The sequence below is a fragment of the Macrobrachium nipponense genome, chromosome 2 (assembly GCF_015104395.2).
Source record: "Macrobrachium nipponense isolate FS-2020 chromosome 2, ASM1510439v2, whole genome shotgun sequence".
Lineage (NCBI taxonomy): Eukaryota > Metazoa > Arthropoda > Malacostraca > Decapoda > Palaemonidae > Macrobrachium > Macrobrachium nipponense.
This window is the reverse complement of record NC_087201.1, coordinates 45,733,239-45,753,943: the sequence shown is the minus strand read 5'-3', so window position 1 is coordinate 45,753,943 and position 20,705 is coordinate 45,733,239. Positions and strand designations below refer to the sequence as shown.

The following is a 20,705-nucleotide window of genomic DNA, read 5'->3' as shown; positions in this document are numbered from 1 at the left end:
AGGGGAGACTCAGCTGTATGTTCTTTCCAGACATTGTTTCTGGCTAAGAACGAAAACCCTTCCAAGCCCTGGCCCAGGAGCTTTGAGGTAAAAGGGCTTTCTAATCTGGTGGGGAGAGATATAGAAAGGTCCCTCTGCCCAGTCAGGGCACTTAAGTTTTACCTTCGTAAGAACGAACAGCTCAAGGGTTGTCAGCAAAGTCTCTGGTGTGCAGTAAGGGACCCGAAGAGACCTATGTCCAAGAACGCGTTAGCCTTCTTCGTGAGAAATGTGATATCAGAGGCCCATGAACAATGTCCAGATGACTCCTTCAGGCTGCTCAGAGTAAAGGCTCATGAGGTGCGAGCCATTGCTACATCCTTGTCCTTTCATAGAAACATGTCTATGAAAGACATCCTGGAGGCAACTTACTGGAGATGCAACTCTGTGTTTGCCTCTCATTACCTTTAGGACGTCAAGGTAACATATGAGAAATGTTTTTCTCTCGGTCCGTACGTATCTACAGATTCTGTGCTGGGAAAGGGAGCTGATACTGATCCTTAACTGTTAGTTGTGTTTTTAATTTGTGGTGTTGAGTTTTTAGGGTTGCTTAAAAGGAGGTCGGGGATATCTCCTTTCAATCGTAGTACTAACCCGGGTGTTAGGATCAGGTGATCGGGATCGGTGTTGTGCTCCTTTATTGCCATTAGGCAAGATATTTATCATGTTAGCGGATTAGCACCCATTGACAAAATCCTTCGGTTCTATCGAGTACGCGGATAAGACCCCATCGATAGACCAACAAGAACTCTTAGCATGAAGTCACTACCTCGCTGAGGTCTCTTGAGGCAAAGCAGACTCCTGGGCAGTAACCACGAAGTTTTCCGCTTAATCAGGTAGGAACCAAGGTTTTTAATACTCACAATGTATGTTGTTTACCTGTCTATTTCAGTAGTTAGCTGTCTCTTACCCTCCACCAATGGTGTGAATCAGCTAAGTATATATCTGACAGGGAAGTTGAATGTACAAAAATGATATTGTTATGATACAATAAAGTTTTGTACATACTTACCTGGCAGATATATACAATTATAGTGCCCACCCAGCCTCCCCTCAGGAGACAGGTGGGAGAGAAAATCTGATTAAAAAACGGGAATGGTTCCTAGTCCTGCCACCCAGCGGCAGGGCGTTAGATCACCTGACCTACCTGTAAGCGTGTGCCGTGAAATTTGAATTTCTGTCGGGAACGACGGAGTCTATAGCTAAGTATATATCTGCCAGGTAAGTATGTACAAAACTTTATTGTATCATAACAATATCATTGTTTCCTGTTTTTATTTTATTATTTAGCTGTCTCTTACCCTCCACCAAGGGTGCCAATCAGCTAAGTATATATCTGCCGGGAAAGTTGCATGTACAAAAATGGTATTGTTATGATACAATAAAGTTTTGTACATACTTACCCGGCAGATATATACGATTAATGGCCCGCCCAGCCTCCCCTCAGGAGACAGGTGGAAGAGAAAATCTGATTAGAAAACGGGAATTGTTCCTAGTCCCGCCACCCAGCGGCAGGAGGGTAGATCACCTGACCTACCTGTAGCGTGTGCCGCAAAATTTGAATTTCTGTCGGGGACGTCGCAGACTATAGCTAAGTATATATCTGCCGGGTAAGTATGTACAAAACTTTATTGTATCATAACAATACCGTATCATATTAAAGCCGTCTTTATGGGTTGGTGTCATCGACAGGACTTTTCTATAATCAGCATCTTGAGAGTTTACTTCTCTCGATTCAACTGTGAAGACGTAGGTCCACATTCACCTCAGTCATTCAGTAGATATATAGTATTGTTTCTCCTTGGTTGAGCTTCAGCTACTGAGGAGAAACTTGTGTCTTGCCATCACAGGGACCTTGGTCTCTAGAAGGCGGTTGACTCTCGTCTAGTGTGCACATGCCTCGCGAGAATCATCATCTCGTCTCTCTACATGGTTGGCAAACAAGATAGACTACTTTTATGGTTGTTCTCAGCATAACCCTTCAAAAGGCGGGTGTCATGTTATGACTTGTGTCTAAATCTCAGATGCGCGGCAGGCAGCAGGGCAATCAGTTGGCATCTGTTGACGAGTTCGAGTCTTTCATAATCTCCTGCACTGTGGACTTTATATTGGTTGATCCAGATCAGTCATTACTTTGTCCAATTGGTGTGTTGCTGTACTTATGAAAGATGGACTTCCTTCATTGAGTGTCGATGCCTTTATCCACTGCAAACTGCCAATGCAGAAGTGTCCAATTACACATCTTTCTCCGAGTCTTACGAGGTCGTGAGAGACTTCTCTGCAGTTGGATATGTCCAGTGGATGGGTACATTTCATCACTCCGAAGAATATGTCAGACAGGAAGATAGATAAGGTCTCATTGCGACCATATTTATATCTTTCTTCCTTTGGGTCTGCCTGCAGGTCCTTGGAACCTCTTTTCCTTGGACTGGTGGTGGATGCTCACAGGTTGTGTTTGCTTACCCAGCTCCTTCAAGAGGACAAGTTGCATCTCACCTATGGTGTGCAGTTCTAGAGGTAAGAAGGATGCGAGAGTGACTGGCCTCTCCACCTTACTCTCCTCTTCCTTCTACTCCTCTTCCTTCAGATTGAGGATAGGACTCAAACTTACACTGGCTGGTCGGGCGATTGATGTGGTAAGCTTGCATTTTGAGCTTCCTTTCTATATTTCTTATCAGAATCTTAGAAGCAATCCCACTCCTTCCTCTAGCAAGGGGAGGAAGAAGACTGGTAATAATGCAAACCCTTCCCAGAACTTTGCATTAATGCCTCCAACTCTGTTATTCTTCCCAGCCCTTTTTTGGATGAGTTACGATTCCTCACTCATTTCAAGAAGGCCCAGAAGTCTGACTCTTGATCATGCAGCTCCTATACTCCAATCAAGTTGTCAGAGGCAGGGCACTCCTCCTCCCTCTTACGACCAGGAGGAATAGCCCAGGTGTGCAGAACTCCAGTCTCCTCCCACCAATAAGTGAGTCTTCCTAATGTGAAGGGTTTGTATATCGTGTAGGAACAAATCACAATTTTTGAAAGTAAATTGTATTTTTCCTAACTATACTAGCCTTAAGTCCTTTACTTACATGCCCACCTCATGCCACCCCTCAATCTGAACGTGGGCCGAAAGGCAAAGTGGAGTGTTTACATCCGGGCAGGCAGGCCTACTCGCCTACCCAGGCGGTAGTTACTGCCTAACCACCTTGTTCAAGAATTTAACGGCCGTAATTCCAGCTATGCTGAAAGTAATTCCTGATGTAAAGGACCTCAAGTTTGTATAATTAGGAAAAATATAATTTATTTTCAAAAGTTGTGATTTTTACCCAAGGTCTGTGGGGGGCATTTGACTCTTGCTTTGGGTTCCTTTCTAGTGCTCTGCACACGCCCTTGTAAGAATCATCAGACAAAGATATGTCTCAGGAGACTCCTTATCATCTTTTGTTTATTGCGTGGTACAACAGAAGTTTGTAGTTCTTCTGCATATTGCACCTGACCCAGGGGCCACTGTGATCAATCAGAATTACATTTTCAGACAAATTTGACAGTTTTTTGTCTTCTGTATATTTTTTCTAATTTGAAAGGTGTTCAACAAACATTGTTCACCCTGAATTGAAAATATCGGACGGAAGACTTTGCTTGTCGCCCGACCTGCCAGCTCTGCTTCCAAGGTATTGAGATGAGTTCCTCCCTGACTCAACCACCTTTAGTGTCAGTGACATGAGCAGTTTCTCAGGCAATACAATCCCATGGCTAAAAGACTATCCAGCTTTCCTTGCAAACATAAGCTTTCTTGCCAAGCAGCAACAGAGATAGTTGGATAACTCTTTCAGTCCTCTGTAGAATTCCAGGGATTGGATCCATCTTTGCTAGAGTCCATTCACTTAAGGTAGATTCTTGTGCCTACGAGAAGTTTGTTTGGCAGCCTCTGATTGGCTGGTACTGATAGGTAGGCCGTTCACTCAGTCTCATTATTTTCGTCTGCGGCTTAGAAAACTAGCAATATGTTTATATTTCTTCAATAATCTCACGCTTTCCTCAAGCTAGGAAAGTTTTGGTCATGCCAAATGATTCGGTATTAATTGTACAATTAAGTCATCTTTTTCTGAAATCAATAAGATAAGATACCTGTTTTTACTTATCATCGGATTTTCCATCATTAACACGATCAAGATGAAATAAAACTTGTTTTGTTCATGAAACTTACCTGTCAGATATATAGATAGCTATTTCTGACGTCCGACAGAATTTCAAAACTCGCGGCACACGTAGTGGGGGCGGCCAGGTGGTGGAGTACCCATTCCCGCCGCTGGGAGGCGGATATCAGGAACCATTCCCATTTTCTGTTCATATTTTTTCTGTCGCCGGTGCTGGAAACAACTGTTTACATACTCCGTCTAGGATTTTTGATTTATCTCGCTTTAAATTATCTGGATTGAATTTTGGTATCGACTTCTGGATTGTTGGATTGGCACGCGTAATAGTGGATTGGTTTTTGATTTTGGATTGGCTTTTCTGTGTTACATGATGTCGGGATCAAGTACTGGAAGTTTCAGAGTGTGTGTGAGGAGTGAATGTAAGGTGAGGCTTCTTAAACCTTCAGTTGATCCTCACACAGTTTGTATGGAATGCAGGGGGCATGTTTGCTTGGTTGATGATCGGTGCAATGAATGCAAGGATTTGGCTGATGATAAATGGAGATGTATGAGACCTATTGACGTAAATTGGAGCGCGATAGAGTCAGGAGGTCTTCCTCCAAGAGCAGTTCTACGAAAGGTAAGGAATGTAACATTTCTCCTCCTCTAACACCGGTAGATTTTGCTCAACCTAATCCTGTTTTGTTGCCTTTGGGCCCAGTGCTGTGTCTGGAGAAGGTAACACCCTTTCTCTGATTCTTGAGTCTATTCGCGCTCTTGAATCGAAAGTTTTGGCCTTAGAAACTGGCCCTGTGAAAGTTTGTGTTAGTGCCCCGTAGTGTTGTGGAGGGGGCGTCAGATCGGCCCCATAATGCCTCTAGGCCTAGACCTCTATCGGACTCAGGACTCAGGGAGTGGGTATGTCGAAAGCCGCAGAGGGTTACGGGGGCTCCCCACCGATCTGGCGTCCCTTCGGCAGGCCGTGTTGCTAAATCCCAGGCTGCCAAGGAGTGCGCACGAGCGCGTGTCCTGAAGGATTGCTTTTCGTCCTCCGAAGCGGTCCTCCCCGCGCAAGGGGTGGAGCGCTCGAGAGACTCGCGTCCGTTGAAAAGGACTTTTCGTTTTGAGGACGCTTCACGTCCTATGTCTCCGCTTTCGTCAGGATGCGTATGACGCCTTTCCTCCTCAGAGAGAGGTAGGGTTTTCTACGACGAGGACGTTGTTTCCCAATTTCCACGCACAGGCCGTGTTCACCTGAGAGGCAAGGTAGCTGTACCTGCTAGAAGGAACGGAGGCGTCCCCTCGCCCCTCCGCGCCTTCTCGCAGGGTCAGTCCTGCCCCTTCTTCTGCTCCTTCGTCACCTACGAAGGATATCCTCGTGTCCCTTCAGGACAGATTACGTCGCTTATGGCTCAGAGGACTCGCCCAGCAGCAGTCGAGCCTAAGCGTAGAAAGGACGTTAGGCTGCCCGTCAAGAGGACGAAGCAGTCTCTCATTCTCTCTCGTCTCGTTCGTCTCTCTCTCCACCTCCGGATCGTCACCGTTCTCGTTCTCCGAGTAGATCTTTCGCTCTCGCAGTAGAGGACGCTCGCCAGGACGCTCGGCGTTCGAAGCAGGACGCTTTGCGCTCTCGGCAGGGCGCTGTTGAGGACGCTCGGCAAGACGCTCGGCGTTCGAAGCAGGACGCTTTGCGTTCTCGACAGGACGCCTTTGAGGACGCTCGGCAGGACGCTCGCCGTTCGAAGCAGGACGCTTTTCGAACGAGGCAGGACGCTTTTGAGGACGCTCAGCAGGACGCTTGCTTGGCTAAGCAGGACGCTTTTGGCGCCTCTAGTCAGGAAGCTCGCGCTTCCTCTCGTAGGGACGTGTCTGCTAAGACAGTTTCCCGTTGCTTCAAAGGACGCGCTTCTTTCGCAGGATGTCCGTCCTTCTAAGGATCGTCGTAAGGGCGATTCCGTACCTGTAGCGGGTACTTCCAATCAACGGAAGTCTTTGTTCAGGCTTGAGACTGCTGGACGTACGCCCTCTCCTGATGGACGTTCTCCAGTTCCTCTTAGGGAGGAAGGGGAACTTAGTAGTCCAGGGAGTTCCGTCGAAGAAGAACCTCCGGTAGCTTCAGCTGTCTCGGACTATAAGGTTCTTGTCAGGCTGTTACGTTCATATCCTTCGGGGAGAAGTTCCAGCCGGCAGCCCCTAGGTCTCCTCCCTCTCAACTTTCGTCTTCCAAGTCCGTTAAGACCCTGAGTTCGTCGAAATGAAGACATCGCTGTCGACCAAGAGGGCTTTCAAGAAACTTCAAGATTTCATGTCTCGAAGGAAGGATCAGGGCAAGACCACTTTCGCCCTTCCTCCCTCTAGACTCGCCGGGAAAGGAGGAATTTGGTATGAAACCAAGGAGGACGTGGGAGTAAAGGTTCCTTCGTCCGCTCTGGGTGACTTCTCCAGTTTAGTGGGACACTCAGAGGAGGTCTCTCTTATCGTCTGCTAAGGTGTCCTGGACTCCTGTGGAGACGGACCACCACTTGAAGGGACTGCTTCGCACCTTGAATGTCTTTTAATTTCTTAGACTGGTGCCGGTGGGAGTTTTTAGACCTTCAGTCTAGAAGTCCTGATTCTCTCAGTCTGGGGGAGCTGTCCAGCGTGTTGTCATGTATGGACAAGGCCGTCAGGGATGGTTCGGAGGAGCTAGTTTCTCATTTTGGAACTGCTTTCCTGAAGAAAAGAGCTCTCTTATGCAATTTTACCGCTAAGTCGGGTTTCTCCCGCTCAGAAACGCGGAATTGCTCTTTGCGCCTCTTTCGGACCATCTCTTCCCCCAGGCTATGGTAAAGGATCTTGCAACGAGTTTGCAAGAGAAGGCGACCCAGGACCTCTTGGTACAGTCTTCAAGACGTCCAGCAGTTCCTTCCACATCTGCATTCGGTAAACCCCCGAAGAAAGTCAAACCCTTTCGCGGGGCACCCCCCTCGAGAGCAGCTCCTCGAGGGAGAGGTTTTTCGAGAGGAAGAGCTTCATTTAAAACCAAACCCACCAAATGATCTTGTCCTTCAGACGCCAGTCGGGGCCAGACTGAAGTTCTTTGCGGAGGCATGGAGACAGAGAGAGGCGGATCCTTGGACTCTCAAGATCGTAGAGCTGGGGTACAAGATCCCCTTTTTACATCCTCCTCCTTTAATATCAACTCCCAGCGACCTCTCTCCATCTTATCAGGGACAGAAGAAAAGTATTCTTTTCGATCTGTTAGACCAGATGGTCGAAAAAAAGAGCGGTGGAACAAGTCTTGGACCTGGAGTCACCGGGCTTCTACAACAGGATTTTCCTGGTGCCGAAGCAGTCGTCGGGTTGGCGCCCAGTCCTGGATGTGAGCAGGCTCAATCTTTTTGTAGAAAAGATCAAGTTCAAAATGGAGACGCCTCAGTCGGTGCTGGGAGCCTTGAGACCTGGCGACTGGATGGTGTCTCTGGACCTGCAGACGCGTACTTCCACGTCCCCGTCCACCCTCTTTCAAGGAAGTACCTGAGATTCGTCTTAGACAACAGGGTTTGGCAATTCAGAGCCCTTTGTTTCGGTCTCAGCACGGCCCCGATGGTTTTCACAATGATAATGAGGAATGTAGCGAAGTGGCTCCATTCGTCAGGGATCAGGATATCCCTCTACCTCGACGATTGGCTGATCAGAGCGTCGTCGAGGCAGAAATGTCTGAAGGACCTTCAATTAACGTTTAGCCCCCTAGCAAAGCTCTCTGGGGTCTTTTGGTCAACTCCGAAAAGTCGCATCTGACCCCGACACAGTCCATCGTGTATCTGGGGATTCAGATGGATTCAGTGGCTTTTCGGGCGTTTCCATCCCAGGAACGTCAGCGACTGGGTTAGAGAAAGTCGCAGCCTTCCTAGAGAGAGAAGCTTGTTCGGTGAGGGAGTGGATGAGTCTGCTGGGCACCATTTCCTCCTCGCTACAAAAGTTTGTCTCGCTGGGAAGACTGCACCTCAGGCCTCTTCAATTTTTCCTTGCGGAAGAATGGAAGTCGAAGGAGGACCTGAATGCGATCCTAAGGATCTCAAACAAGGTAAAAGGCCACTTAAGATGGTGGCTCGACCCTCAGAAGTTACGAGAGGGCTTCTCCTTAAATCTTCTGAGCCCCGACCTAGTGTTGTTCTCAGACGCTTCCATTTCCGGTTGGGGAGCAACACTGGGGGGGGAGGAAGTGTCAGGCTCCTGGAGAGGGGAACAGGTAGCCTGGCACATCAATGTAAAGGAACTGGCAGCGATATTCCTGTCGCTGCAGTTCTTCGAAGACAAACTGTCAAGCAAGGTTGTTCAAGTCAACTCAGACAGCACCACAGCCCTTGCATATCTAAAGAATCAGGGAGGAACTCACTCCAGATCCCTTTTTCTCCTTGCGAAAGAAGTTCTGCTATGGGCAGAGCAAGGCGCATCAAGATCCTGACAAGATTCGTGGCAGGGGTTCAGAATGTCAGGGCGGACCTTCTCAGTCGACGAAATCAGATTCTACCAACAGAATGGACCTTGCACCAGGAAGTCTGTCAACAATTATGGACATTGTGGGGACGTCCTCTAGTAGACCTGTTCGCTACATCAAGGACGAAGAGGCTTCCTCTGTATTGCTCCCCGGTTCTGGATCCAGGGGCAATTGCAGTGGACGCGTTGCTCTGGAACTGGACAGACCTGGATCTTTACGCCTTTCCCCCATTCAAGATCATGGGGGAGGTAATGAGGAAGTTCGCAGCTTCAGAAGGGACAAGGTTGACTCTGATTGCCCCAATGTGGCCAGCAAGAGAGTGGTTCACAGAGGTCATGACATTCCTTGTGGGGAGCTTTCCCCAAAGAACGTTGCCTGGAGGAGAGATCTACGTCAGACAGCTCACTTCAAAAGGTTTCACCAAAACCTCTCCGCTCTGGCTCTGACTGCGTTCAGACTATCAAAAAGTTGGCCAAATGAGCGAGAGGCTTTTCAAAGGCAGCTGCGAGAGCAATCGCTAATGCTCGAAGAGCCTCTTTCAAGAGCTGTCTACCAGTCTAAGTGGTCCTCCTTCAGGGCATGGTGCAAAAAAGGAAGGAATTTCCTCTTCCACGACCTCTGTGAATCAGATAGCAGATTTCTTACTCTATCTAAGAAATGTGCAGAAATTGGCAGTTCCTACAATCAAAGGTTATAGGAGTATGTTGTCTGCCGTTTTTTCGCCACAGAGGACTGGACCTCTCCGACAATAAGGATCTGCACGATCTCTTAAGGTCGTTCGAACCACCAAGAGTTCCACAAGCAGACCACCCTCATGGAATCTCGATGTGGTTTTGAACATCTTATGCTAAGTCCCAATTTGAGCCTCTCCATGAAGCTTCTCTAAGGGACTTGACGAGAAAAAACGCTTTTCCTAGCTTCTCTGGCGACGGCGAAGAGAGTTAGTGAAATCCAAGCGTTCAGTAGCCTAGTGGGCTTCAAGGGGGACAACGATTTGTCTGCTCGTTGAGCCCATCTTTCTTGGCTAAGAACGAGAACCCGTCTAATCCTTGGCCGAAGAGCTTTGAAATCAAAGGAATGTCGAGTCTCGTGGGTCAAGAACCAGAGAGAGCCCTGTGCCCTGTCAGGGCTCTCAAGTTCTATGTGAATAGGACTAAAGAGATAAGAGGTCCCTCAGGTAATCTCTGGTGCTCGGTGAAGAGACCAGATTTGCCGTTGTCGAAGAATGCTGTTGCTTTCTTCTTGAGGGACGTCATTAAAGAGGCTCATTCATCTTGCCAGAAGACTGATTTGAGCCTCTTTAAAGTGAAAGCTCACGAGTCAGGAGCCGTAGCTACTTCTCTTGCCTTCCAAAGGAATATGTCTATCAAAGATATACTTGATAGCACTTTTTGGAGGAGCAATTCCGTATTCGCCTCACATTACCTCCGGGATGTGAGAACGATTTACGAGAACTGTAGTTCTTTGGGGCCTTACATTTCGGCAGACACAGTTTTGGGGCTGAAGGTAGCTCTCTCCCTATCCCTTAGCTTAGTTAGGTTAGTTTTTATTGTGTTTTTGGTTGATGGTGAGATCTTCTGTGGAAATCTCCCATTCCTTAGTGTTAATGTCAGGGGTTTTTTGGTTAGTTGGTCAGGTGGTGGTCGGTTGCTGTGTTACTGCCATATGTTTGGCTAGATGGTCTTGTCACATTGTGGTCACGTCCCCGTTGACAGAGCATCCAGAGTGCACCAGCACTACAGGTCCAAACCTGGCTGGCAACTCTGATAAAAGTATAAGCAGGCTTAAGTGACAGTAATCACAGAGTCTACTTTGCTATCAGGTAAGGAACCAAGAAGTAAATCTTTTACTTAATTTAAGTTTCCTAAAAATCCTATTCTGTCTCTACCCACCATCCGAAGGTGGGATTCAGCTATATATATATCTGACGGTAAGTTTCATGAACAAAATGTTATTGTTATAATACAATTAAGTTTGTTCATACTTACCTGGCAGATATATATAATTAGAGTGCCCACCCTCCTCCCCTCAGGAGACAAGGGTCATGAATAAATATGAACAGAAAATGGGAATGGTTCCTGATATCCGCCTCCCAGCGGCGGGAATGGGTACTACCACCTGGCCGCCCCACTACGTGTGCCGCGAGTTTTGAAATTCTGTCGGACGTCAGAAATACAGCTATATATATATCTGCCAGGTAAGTATGAACAAACTTAATTGTATTATAACAATAACATATTTTTATACAATAAAATCACCCTGAAAACATTGGTGCTTTCAGATTTTGGATGCATGTAGTATGTGAAGAGAAAATGAAGAATATGTCTTTTATGTTGCATCCGTAAATGATTCAAGTTGACGGTATTGCCAAGAGAATATGATATGCAAGGGGTCGTTGTGTTGGTGGTCTCAGCGAGAGATTTGAGTTGCCAATTAGCGATATAAGAGGTTGCAGTTTTGACAGTGTTTACCATGTTACATCATTACATTTTCTTTAATTAAATACACAGAATTCCCATTATGACTGCTGAACATTTTCAATCTAATATCATACAGTAACTGGACATATCTGATAAGGAAAATAATAATAATCAGATGGATGCATCTGGTAACGTTAGCCGAGATCTAGGGGGGAAGTGGGAATTCAGTCCAGCAAAGAAGTTGAACTGTGAACAGACTTCGCACTCTTCAACTCGGCCTATAAGCTTTAATCAGGTTGTTTCAGAATATTTGTTTTTAATTTTATTATATGACTATATTTTCAAACAAAAGAGATATCAGAGACATATTTTCAAACAAAAGAGATATCAGAGACTTATTTGAGTTATATGAAATAGTAATCTCAGTGAAGTAATAAACAACAAAGAATTAAGGAAGATTGACTTCCTTTCAGGCCGAGTCAAGTACGGATGCAACATAATAAGACATATTCTTAATTTTCTCTTCACATTAAACGCATCTAAAATCTGAAGGCACCAGCGTATTCAGGGTGATTGTATTGTATGAAAACACAAGTTTTATTTTACCTTGATGACATGAATTATTAAAAATCCAATGATAAATAAAAACAGGTATAAAGAATGAGATGTTTCCTCTTCACTTTTATTCATTGTAATTCCTTTGTGTTTTATTGTATTGGTTTCAGGAAAAGATAACATAGTTGTACAGTTAATACCGAATCCTTTGGCATGACCAAAACTTACCTAACTTGAGCAAAGCGTGAGATTATTGAAGACATATAAACATATTGCTAGTTTTCTAAGCCGCAGACGAAAATAATGAGACTGAGCGAGCGGCCTACCTCCCAGTACCAGCCAATCAGAGGCCGCTAAGCAAACGTCTCGTAGGCACAAGAATCTTCCTTAAGTGAATGGACTATAGTTGGTGTCATTGATGGGACTTTTTCTCTGGTCAGAACCGTCAGAGTTGCTTCTCTCCAATTCAGTTGTGAAAAACTTAGGTTCACATTCGGCTTAGGCTTTCACATGAAAATAGTATTGCTTCTCCTGTGTCGAGATTCAACTACTGATGAGAAACTTCTCTCTGTCTGGCCATCATAGGGAATCTAGGTCTCTAGACGGCATTTGACTCTCGTTTAGGGCTCACGCCTTTGTGAGAATCATCAGACAGAGATTTGTCTCCCAAGACCACATTTTGCCTCACTCTGGCATTGGTGAAGAGGATAGATGATTTGCATGGACCCTCTTTATTGTCACCCTTCAAAAGGTGGGTATCGATGTCTCAACTCTGTCTTAGATATTGTAGTGAACTCTGAATCATTTGGCATCTGTTGCCACATTTTAGGACTTCATGATCCCCTGCGTCTTGGACTTTGTAATTGATGATTTAGATCAATCATTACTTTGTCTTGTTAGTATGTTGCTGTACTTTTGAAAAAGACTTAAGATCCTTGATATGGAGGTTGATAACTTTACACTAGTACTGACTCATCAAGGAAGAAGTGTCTAAGGACTCGGCTTTTTCCTGGTTTTGTGAGACAATCGGAAGGAGGTTCTCTACAGCTGGCGATGATGTCACCTTTACGCTTCCCTCCTGAGACCTCATGGAATCAGTGGCTTAGTCCATCCCTCACATTCCAGAGTAATTTGTCAGTCTGTATAACAATAATGTGGTATCATCAGACCACATTTATGTATACCTACCTAATCTTTGGGTATTGCCCATAAGTCCTTGGAACCTTTTTTCCTTGGACCTGTGGTGGCTGCTCTTCAAATTGTGTTTTCTTACTTGGCTCCTTTAACAGGACAGGTAGCATCTCGCCCAAGGTGTGGTTCTGGAAGTGAGAGGCATAACGAGAGTGACTGGCCTCTCCTCCTCCTCCTTCCACATCCCCTGCTTTTCTTCTTTTGGTTAGAGAATAGGGCTTGAACCTACACTTGCTGGAACTGGCGTCAGATGCAGTAAGTCTACACATTGAGCACCTGTTCTATTTTGAATAGTGGAAGCAATTCCTCTCCTTCCTCTAGCAAGGGGAGGGAGAAGAAAATGGCATTAAGACAAACCCTTTTCTAGTATTTGCCTTACTGCCTCCGACTATTAAGATTCTTCCTAGCCTCTTTTAGTATGAGTTATGATTCCTTACTCATTTGAAAAGGCCCAAATCTCGCAGTTCCTACACAGGCAGCCCTTGGTTATCCAGGGGGTGGGGCAGGTTCTGGTCTGACGGCTTGATGATAAGCAAAAATCAGCTATTTTCTGTGCTTATCAACGCCAATAACTGTTGATAGTGCCTGTATTAGGTATGTATTGGCACCAATGTACTTTATTATTGGCACTGATAACAGGAAAAAAGTGCATTTCAGCACATAATTTTTGGCACTAGACAAGCACCAAAAAACCACATCAGTGATAACAAGCTGCCGACAACCAGGGACTGCCTGTACTCTGATCAATATGTCAGAGGCATGGTACTCCTCCTTGCTCTTTCAAGCTTGAGGAGTAGCTCAAGTGTGAATAACTCAAGTCAGTTCAAGAGACTCGCGCAGATTCCTCCCTCCAATCAGTGAGTCTTCCTAATGTAAAGGACTGAGGGTTTGTATATTGTGTAGGAACAAATCACAACTTTTTAAAAAGTAAATTGCATTTTTCCCAACTATACAAACATGAGGTCCTTTACATATCAGGCCCACCTCATGCCACCCCTTAATCTGAAACCTGGGTTGAAAGGCAAACTGGGATGCTTACATCCGGGCAGGTGGGTATTCCCACCTACTAGACTGTAGTAACTGCTTAACCACCTTGTTCAAGAGTTTAGCAGCTGTTTTCCAGCTCTGCCAAAAGTAATTCCTAATTTAAAGGACCTCAGGTTTGTATAGTTAGGAAAAATAAAATTTACTTTAAAGAATTGTCATTTTTATATATACCCTACTCTACTTGACAAGTACTAATTATATGATTGGAGTCCACCCTCCTCCCCTCGCATAAATGTAGAGGCATAAACAAATTTAATCCATTTTGCTAATTACTCGTCTCTTCCCCTAAAGTGGGCGGGGCTAGTCACCCAGCCACTAAAAAATAGCACGACCCTCAAATTTAAAAATTCTGCATTTGATTCTAGAAGCTTTTAGCTCTGTAATTAACTTGGTAAGTACATATGCAGTGGTCCCCCCGTATTCGCGGGGGATGCGTACCAGACCCCCCCGTGAATAGTTAGAACCCGCGAATGTTTGGAACCCCTATGAAAGTGCTAAAAACAGCCTATTTTGTTAGTTAAAACTCAAGAAAAACCCACTAAAAATTTTCATACTTGGTTTTTTATTAATAGTTTTATCACAAAAAGTGCATTTTATGATGAAATTCATCAAAAAAACCAGGAATTTGTGGATATTTATCATAGAAAAATACCGCGAATGCACGAATTTTCCGCGAATAATGCAGGGAAACGTTCCCCAGAGAAATCCGCGAATGTGTGAGTCCGTGAATCTGGAGAACGCGAATATGGGGGCTCCACTGTAGAACCTAATTTTATTATAAAAATGTCATTTTTCAGGTTTAGGCCTACTTTGAATATATTCTGCCTTGAAAACATTGGAAATATGTATCTGGTTTTCTTTTCTTACTGTGAATTTCTAAGAAATGTTATCTCTGATTCCTCAAAATCAGCTTTCTCTAAAACATCTTGAAATAAAAAAAATATATATTTGAACTTTGGAGGACTTTACTGGCAGGAAAATGATCATGGTTGCCATGTCCATGTTTGTAGGTTATCTGAAATGCTCAACAACATAATAGAAAAATTTGAGTGAGTAGATATGAGGTTAGGATAGCACTCATGAGAAAATAGTGGAAATATTATGTTATACAGAAGTAAGACATAGTTGATTATTTTGTCTATTTTCAGTTCTTGCAAAATACAACTTTATAACCAAGGTTACACATTATTCACCAACCTGGCTACCAGTCACACGGTTTTGCACTTTTGGACTGCAGCAGCTATTAACCTCGTACAGAATGGAAGTCAAATCAGATAGCAGTAGTGGAACTCCACCTGAACAAGGAGGTAATGCCTGTTGTTGTTGTTGTTGTTGTTGTTATTTTTATTATTATTATTATTATTATTATTATTATTATTATTATTATTATTATTATTATTATTATTATTATTATTGTTATTGTAGTAGTTGTTAAAAAAGAATGGCAGCAGCTTTATTATTAATTTTATACCATTCCTTCTCAGTTGTTTTCTCTATTCTCTTTTCTTCAAGGCTGATATCTGCTAAGAGTTGGCTTATGTACAAATAATGTGGATAAGGAGAAATGCAATACGTAGTTCTGTATAGAGTTGTTTTTATTGCAGTACATGCAGGTGGAAATTAAACATGGTGTAGGATACCCGAAGAGTTTCACTATTATGTAGTGTGTGGTAACAAAATTCTTGATGTCATCCTTAAGTGGCATCATCATTCTTGAGTGGTAGAGGATTTTGTAGAGGTTTTTGTAAGGGAATCAACATTTCGGACCATATTGCCAGTGTATTTTCAAGGCTGAGTGGTTCATTATGGTTAGAATGAGCTCATAAGTGAGTATATTCAGATGTACAGGTATGTACTATAGGGTACCATGTCATTGGTGGGAGAGGAGCTGAATTTTCATTGCCTGTTAGGGGATTAGTGCCCCTAAGTGAAGCGTTCTCACAGTCTTATGGTTGCACTCATATCTGCACGCAGAGGTTGGAGACAGGATGGATGGTAATGGGAGGGTCACTCACAGCAGATGGAGGCAGCTCCTGATTGGTCTGCTGGCTTGGCTCAGGAATTTCAATAGGCTGTATTCTACATGTGACCATTGGGAGAAGGGAGGTTTCCTCCATGTTTCAAGCATTTCCTTTCAAATGTGTAGAGCCTCTAGGAAATAAGGAAATCCTCTTAGAAAATCTCATTGTGGTCATACTGATGTAAGCATTGAGGCACTCTCAGACAAGGCATTTTTACCAATAGACCACACAGAAAAAGGTCAAATTAGTGATCTACAGTAGGTTCTCAGTTTATATCCAAGATGCATCCCTACAGCAAGTATGTTACTTGATTTTGTCCTTAAGTCAGAATTTAAGTAGACACAATGACACAAATCTGTAAAAATAAAAAATATATAAAAGAGAAAATGTTTACTGAGCACATAGTACTTACAGTATAAGGGTAAATATCCTTACTTAGTAAATGCACAGTAAATTAAAAGAAAAAATTCTTTATCTTTTTTCCTGTGGTTGGTTTGCATATTTGACGTATCAATAGGGGTGAGATAGGCTTGTACTAGACAAATGGATGGAGGAAGGTGCTGGAGATACTGGGGCTGGTGAGTCTGGAGAGACAGAACCTGCAGAAGGTGCTGGAGATACTTTGGCAGGGTCATTTTAGTTGTGCAGAAAGTGCTGGAGATAGTGGGGCAGGGGAGTCTAGTTCTACAGAAGCTGCAGAAGGTGCTGGAGATAATTGGGAAGCTAAGTCTGGAGAGGCATATGAGGTAGAGGCTACTGGATCTCTTGCAGACCTTTCTGCCCTTTTAAAAAAGTGTTCTAGGGTAAGCTGGAAGGATACCTTCCTCGTCTCCCAAATCTCCATGTAACACTGCAGCCTGAGCCTCAAACTTTGCCAATCCCTCCTCTATCAGGGCAAAACCATCTGCTAACTCCTGGGTTGTAAGTCTCTTGGGCTCTGGGGTTGGTGTCTCTTCACCTTCTTCAATCAATTGCTTTTCTAGTTGAATGAGGCCCTCAGCATATAATTCTTCTCCATGAGTTGCTTACAGCTCTTTGACATCATCAGCCTCCACCTCCAATTCAAGTTGCTTGCTCAGATCAGCATTCTTGGTGTCAGCTGTCAGCCTCAATTGACTCCTCAAAGCCATAAAAATTATACACAAACTGGGGATACTATTTTTTTCCATACACCATTGAAGTTCATCTACTTAACTTCATCCCAAGGATCAGACATGTTTCTTATAGCAGCAAGAATGTTGTAAGATTTCCAAAAGTCCTTTAGTCATGTTTTTGTTCTTATCAGTTGTCCTGAAAGCCATAGCAAATGTCCTCTGAGGTAGTAGCCCTTGAAATAGGCAATGACACCTCGGCCCGTAGGCTGTAAAAGAGAAATGGTATCAGGTGGAAGGAAAACAACGTTGACATTAGGATGAAAGTCAACCAAATTGGGCAGGGTGATGAGGGACATTCTCCAGCACTAGCAACACCTTGAAGGGGAGCCCCTATTTAGCACAATACACCTTCACTTCTGGCAAAAAATAGTTGGTGAACCAGTCCTCACCCATGCTGCCTTGTTGGATTTCCAGATGAGAGGTGGTGCTGAATAATCCTGATGGGTTCTGGCGCTTGGTCCTCAAGATCTAAATTTCATAAACAATCAATCAATCAGGTGAGAGGTAGTTGACCCTTCCAAATGCCCTTCAGTGCCCTTGCATTCTCCCCCAGATACACCAACATAAGCTTCAGCTTGAAATCACCAGCAGCATTAGCCCCAAGAAGCAAAGTCAGTGTCACCTTGCTGACTTTGTGGCCTGGTGCTGTCTTCTTCTCCTTAGCTATGTATGTTTGGGTAGGCATCCATTTCCAGAACAAACCTGTCTCATTTAAATTAAACACCCATTCAGCACAGTGACCCTCCTCCCTGACTACTCTGCCAGCACACTAGGAAATTCACTTGCTGCTTACTCATCACCACTAACAGCTTCCCTTTGCACCTTAAGGTTACGTAGATTTGCATGGACCTTAAACTACATGAACCAACCTTTGCTAGCCCCAAACTCTTCACTTTCACTCCCTTCCCCTTTTCTCTTTTCAAAGTTTCAAACATTGCATATTGCTCAAACACGAGCAATATGCAATAGCTGTATTTTCACACAGTTCAATACATGATGAGCAGCAGTGCACGTGACAATGTTGAGGCTACGCTTACTCCAGTGAGACTGCCCCAGACTCAATATCTCCCACCTTAAACACATTTTGGCGGGAATACAAGTAACTTTCATATGCATTATATGGAAACATCCTACATCCCTTCTCTAAAATAAATGTATTACACTTTTCATGAAATTGAAGATTTATCAAGTAATTACACAAAAGAGAAGTGTAAGGCATACTGACGACAAAATGGTGTTATATGAAAGAGGAAACAAATCATATAAGTGGAACGTGATTACGTGCTCATTGCAAAGTAGGACGACATTTAGTTGCATGAAGTTGACAAGTTATTACAAAATGGTCACATATTCAGTGCAAAAAAAAAAAAAAAAAAATTGTGCATAACTAAAGAGAAATCAAATTGTACATAATTTAAAAATCACAAAATGTAGTTTTCATACAATGAACTTACCTGTCAGATATATACTTAGCTAAGACTCCGTCGTCCCCGACAGAAATTCAAATTTCGCGCCACTCGCTACAGGTAGGTCAGGTGATCTACCGGCCTGCCCTGGACTAGGAACCATTCCCGTTTTCTATCATATTTTCTCTGTCGCCGGTGGTATCAACATTGTTGTTACTACCTCCTGACTGGAATTCGCTTTCAAGACTTTTTGATCATCTTTATTGGATTTCTTGGTGACGTACTGGATCGTTGTTTTGGCATTCGCTACCGTGGACTGGATTTGGACTTGCTTTTGATTTTTCTGCTAGAATGTCTGATTCAAGTGTTAGTGTGAGAGTGTGTGTGAATGTAGGCTGCAAGGTGAGGATACCGAAGGCTTCGGTTGATCCTCACACTGTATGTCGTAAGTGTAGGGGGTTTGACTGTTCTTTAGCTAACACCTGTAATGAGTGTGAAAAGTTGAATGCTAATGAATGGAAGACTCTAACTTCTTACTTGAAGAAGTTAGAGAGGGATAGAATTAGACAGGCTGCACAGAAGGGTGTGTGTACAAGGCCTATTGAGCCTTTTTCTGAGTCTAACTCTCCTGTAATTAATGATTTTGATTCTCCCTATGTATCTGAACCCTCACAGGCTTTGCATTCGGATTCGGCTTCTGAAATCACCAATCTGAAGGCTACTCTTCGTAAGATGAAGACAAAAATGGCGGCCATGCAAGGTAAGGGAAGTGATAGTGATTTGCTTAGTGAAGTGAGTGTTCCCAGTGTTGTGGAGGGGGCGTCTGACCATCCCTGCGATGCTCCCAGGCCTAGACCTCTTCCAAACTCACATACCCAGAGGAGTAGAACTTCTTCCCGTCCTTTCAAGAAAGGGAAGTGAGACAGCCAACCTCCAAACACCAGTGGGTGCCAGGCTTCTCGAATTTGCAGACGCCTGGACATTCATAAACTCGGACGCCTCTTCGATGTCTATAATCAGGAAGGGATATCTTATCCCCTTCCAGGACAGTCCTCCCCTAACGACTATTCCGCGGGAACTGTCAGCCAGATACAGGGACCCTGTACTGAGGGATACTCTTCGTCTGATGGTGGATCAAATGTGGGACAAACGAGCTATAGAATTAGTACTGGAGCAAAACTCTCCGGGGTTTTACAATCGTCTTTTTCTGGTTGCGAAAGCCTCGGGGGGGCTGGAGACCGGTACTAGACGTCAGCGCTCTGAACAAGTTTGTTCTAAAGGAGAAGTTCTCTATGGAGACTTCGGCCTCAGTCCTTGCGGCTTTACGACAAGGAGATTGGATGGTGTCGCTGGACCTCCAGGACGCTTATTTTCATGTCCCGATTCACCCTTCTTCGAAGAAGTACCTCCGTTTCATGATGGGGGGAAGGATCTTTCAGTTCAGGGCCTTGTGTTTCGGCCTGTCCACAGCTCCTCAGGTCTTCACAAACCTGGTGAAGAATGTGGCGAGGTTTCTTCACCTCAAAGGCGTCAACATCTCTCTATATCTGGACGATTGGCTCATCAGGGCCAGAACAGAGAGACAGTGTTTGAAGGACCTTTCTTTGACCCTAGACCTGATAAAGTCGTTGGGACTACTCGTGAACCTCGAGAAGTCACAGCTGATCCCCAGACAGAACTTAGTCTATCTGGGGATTCAGATGGATTCTCGGGGTTTCGAGTATTTCCTTCGCAAGAGAGAATCGTGAGAGGCTTGAAGAAAGTCTCTCTCTTCTTAGGGAAAGAACGAACTTCGGCGAGGGAATGGTTAAGCCTTCTAGGGACCCTCCCTTTTCCTCGCTCGAACAGTTCTTTCCTCTAGGAAGACTTCATCTTCGTCCTCTTCAGTTTTTCCTAAGGAGATCATGGAATTGGAAGACGGGACTCTCTCCGACAGTTTTTCTCCTTCCAATGGGAAATGAAACCACACCTACAATGGTGGTTGTCCCCTCTAAAAGAACAAGGGAATTTCTCTGGAAGTTCCGAACCCAAGCCGAGTGTTATATTCAGACGCATCGGAGAAGGGTTGGAGAGCAACACTAGGACCGAGAGAAGTGTCAGGCATCTGGAAGGCAGCACAGGTGTCCTGGCACATAAATTGCAAAGAACTTCTGGCAGTACACTTGGCTCTAAAGTTCTTCGAACCTTTTGTGGCAAACAGTGTGGTCCAAGTGAATGTGGACAACACTACAGCCCTTTCCTACATTCGGAAACAAGGAGGAACAC

The 20,705-nt window shown here is 44.4% G+C and overlaps 1 protein-coding gene across 8 annotated transcripts in view; it reads left to right on the top strand.

Annotated features, from left to right (window-relative positions):
• The window catches only part of LOC135220552 (pseudouridylate synthase 1 homolog), a 217,279-nt gene that overhangs the window by 14,922 nt on the left and 181,652 nt on the right, over window positions 1-20,705 (top strand). For all 8 annotated transcript variants that reach the window (XM_064257746.1, XM_064257745.1, XM_064257743.1 and 5 more), the window contains exon 2: window positions 15,008-15,166. In XM_064257746.1, coding sequence (XP_064113816.1) covers window positions 15,008-15,166 — 159 coding nt within the window. The remainder of the gene's footprint in view (window positions 1-15,007; window positions 15,167-20,705) is intronic.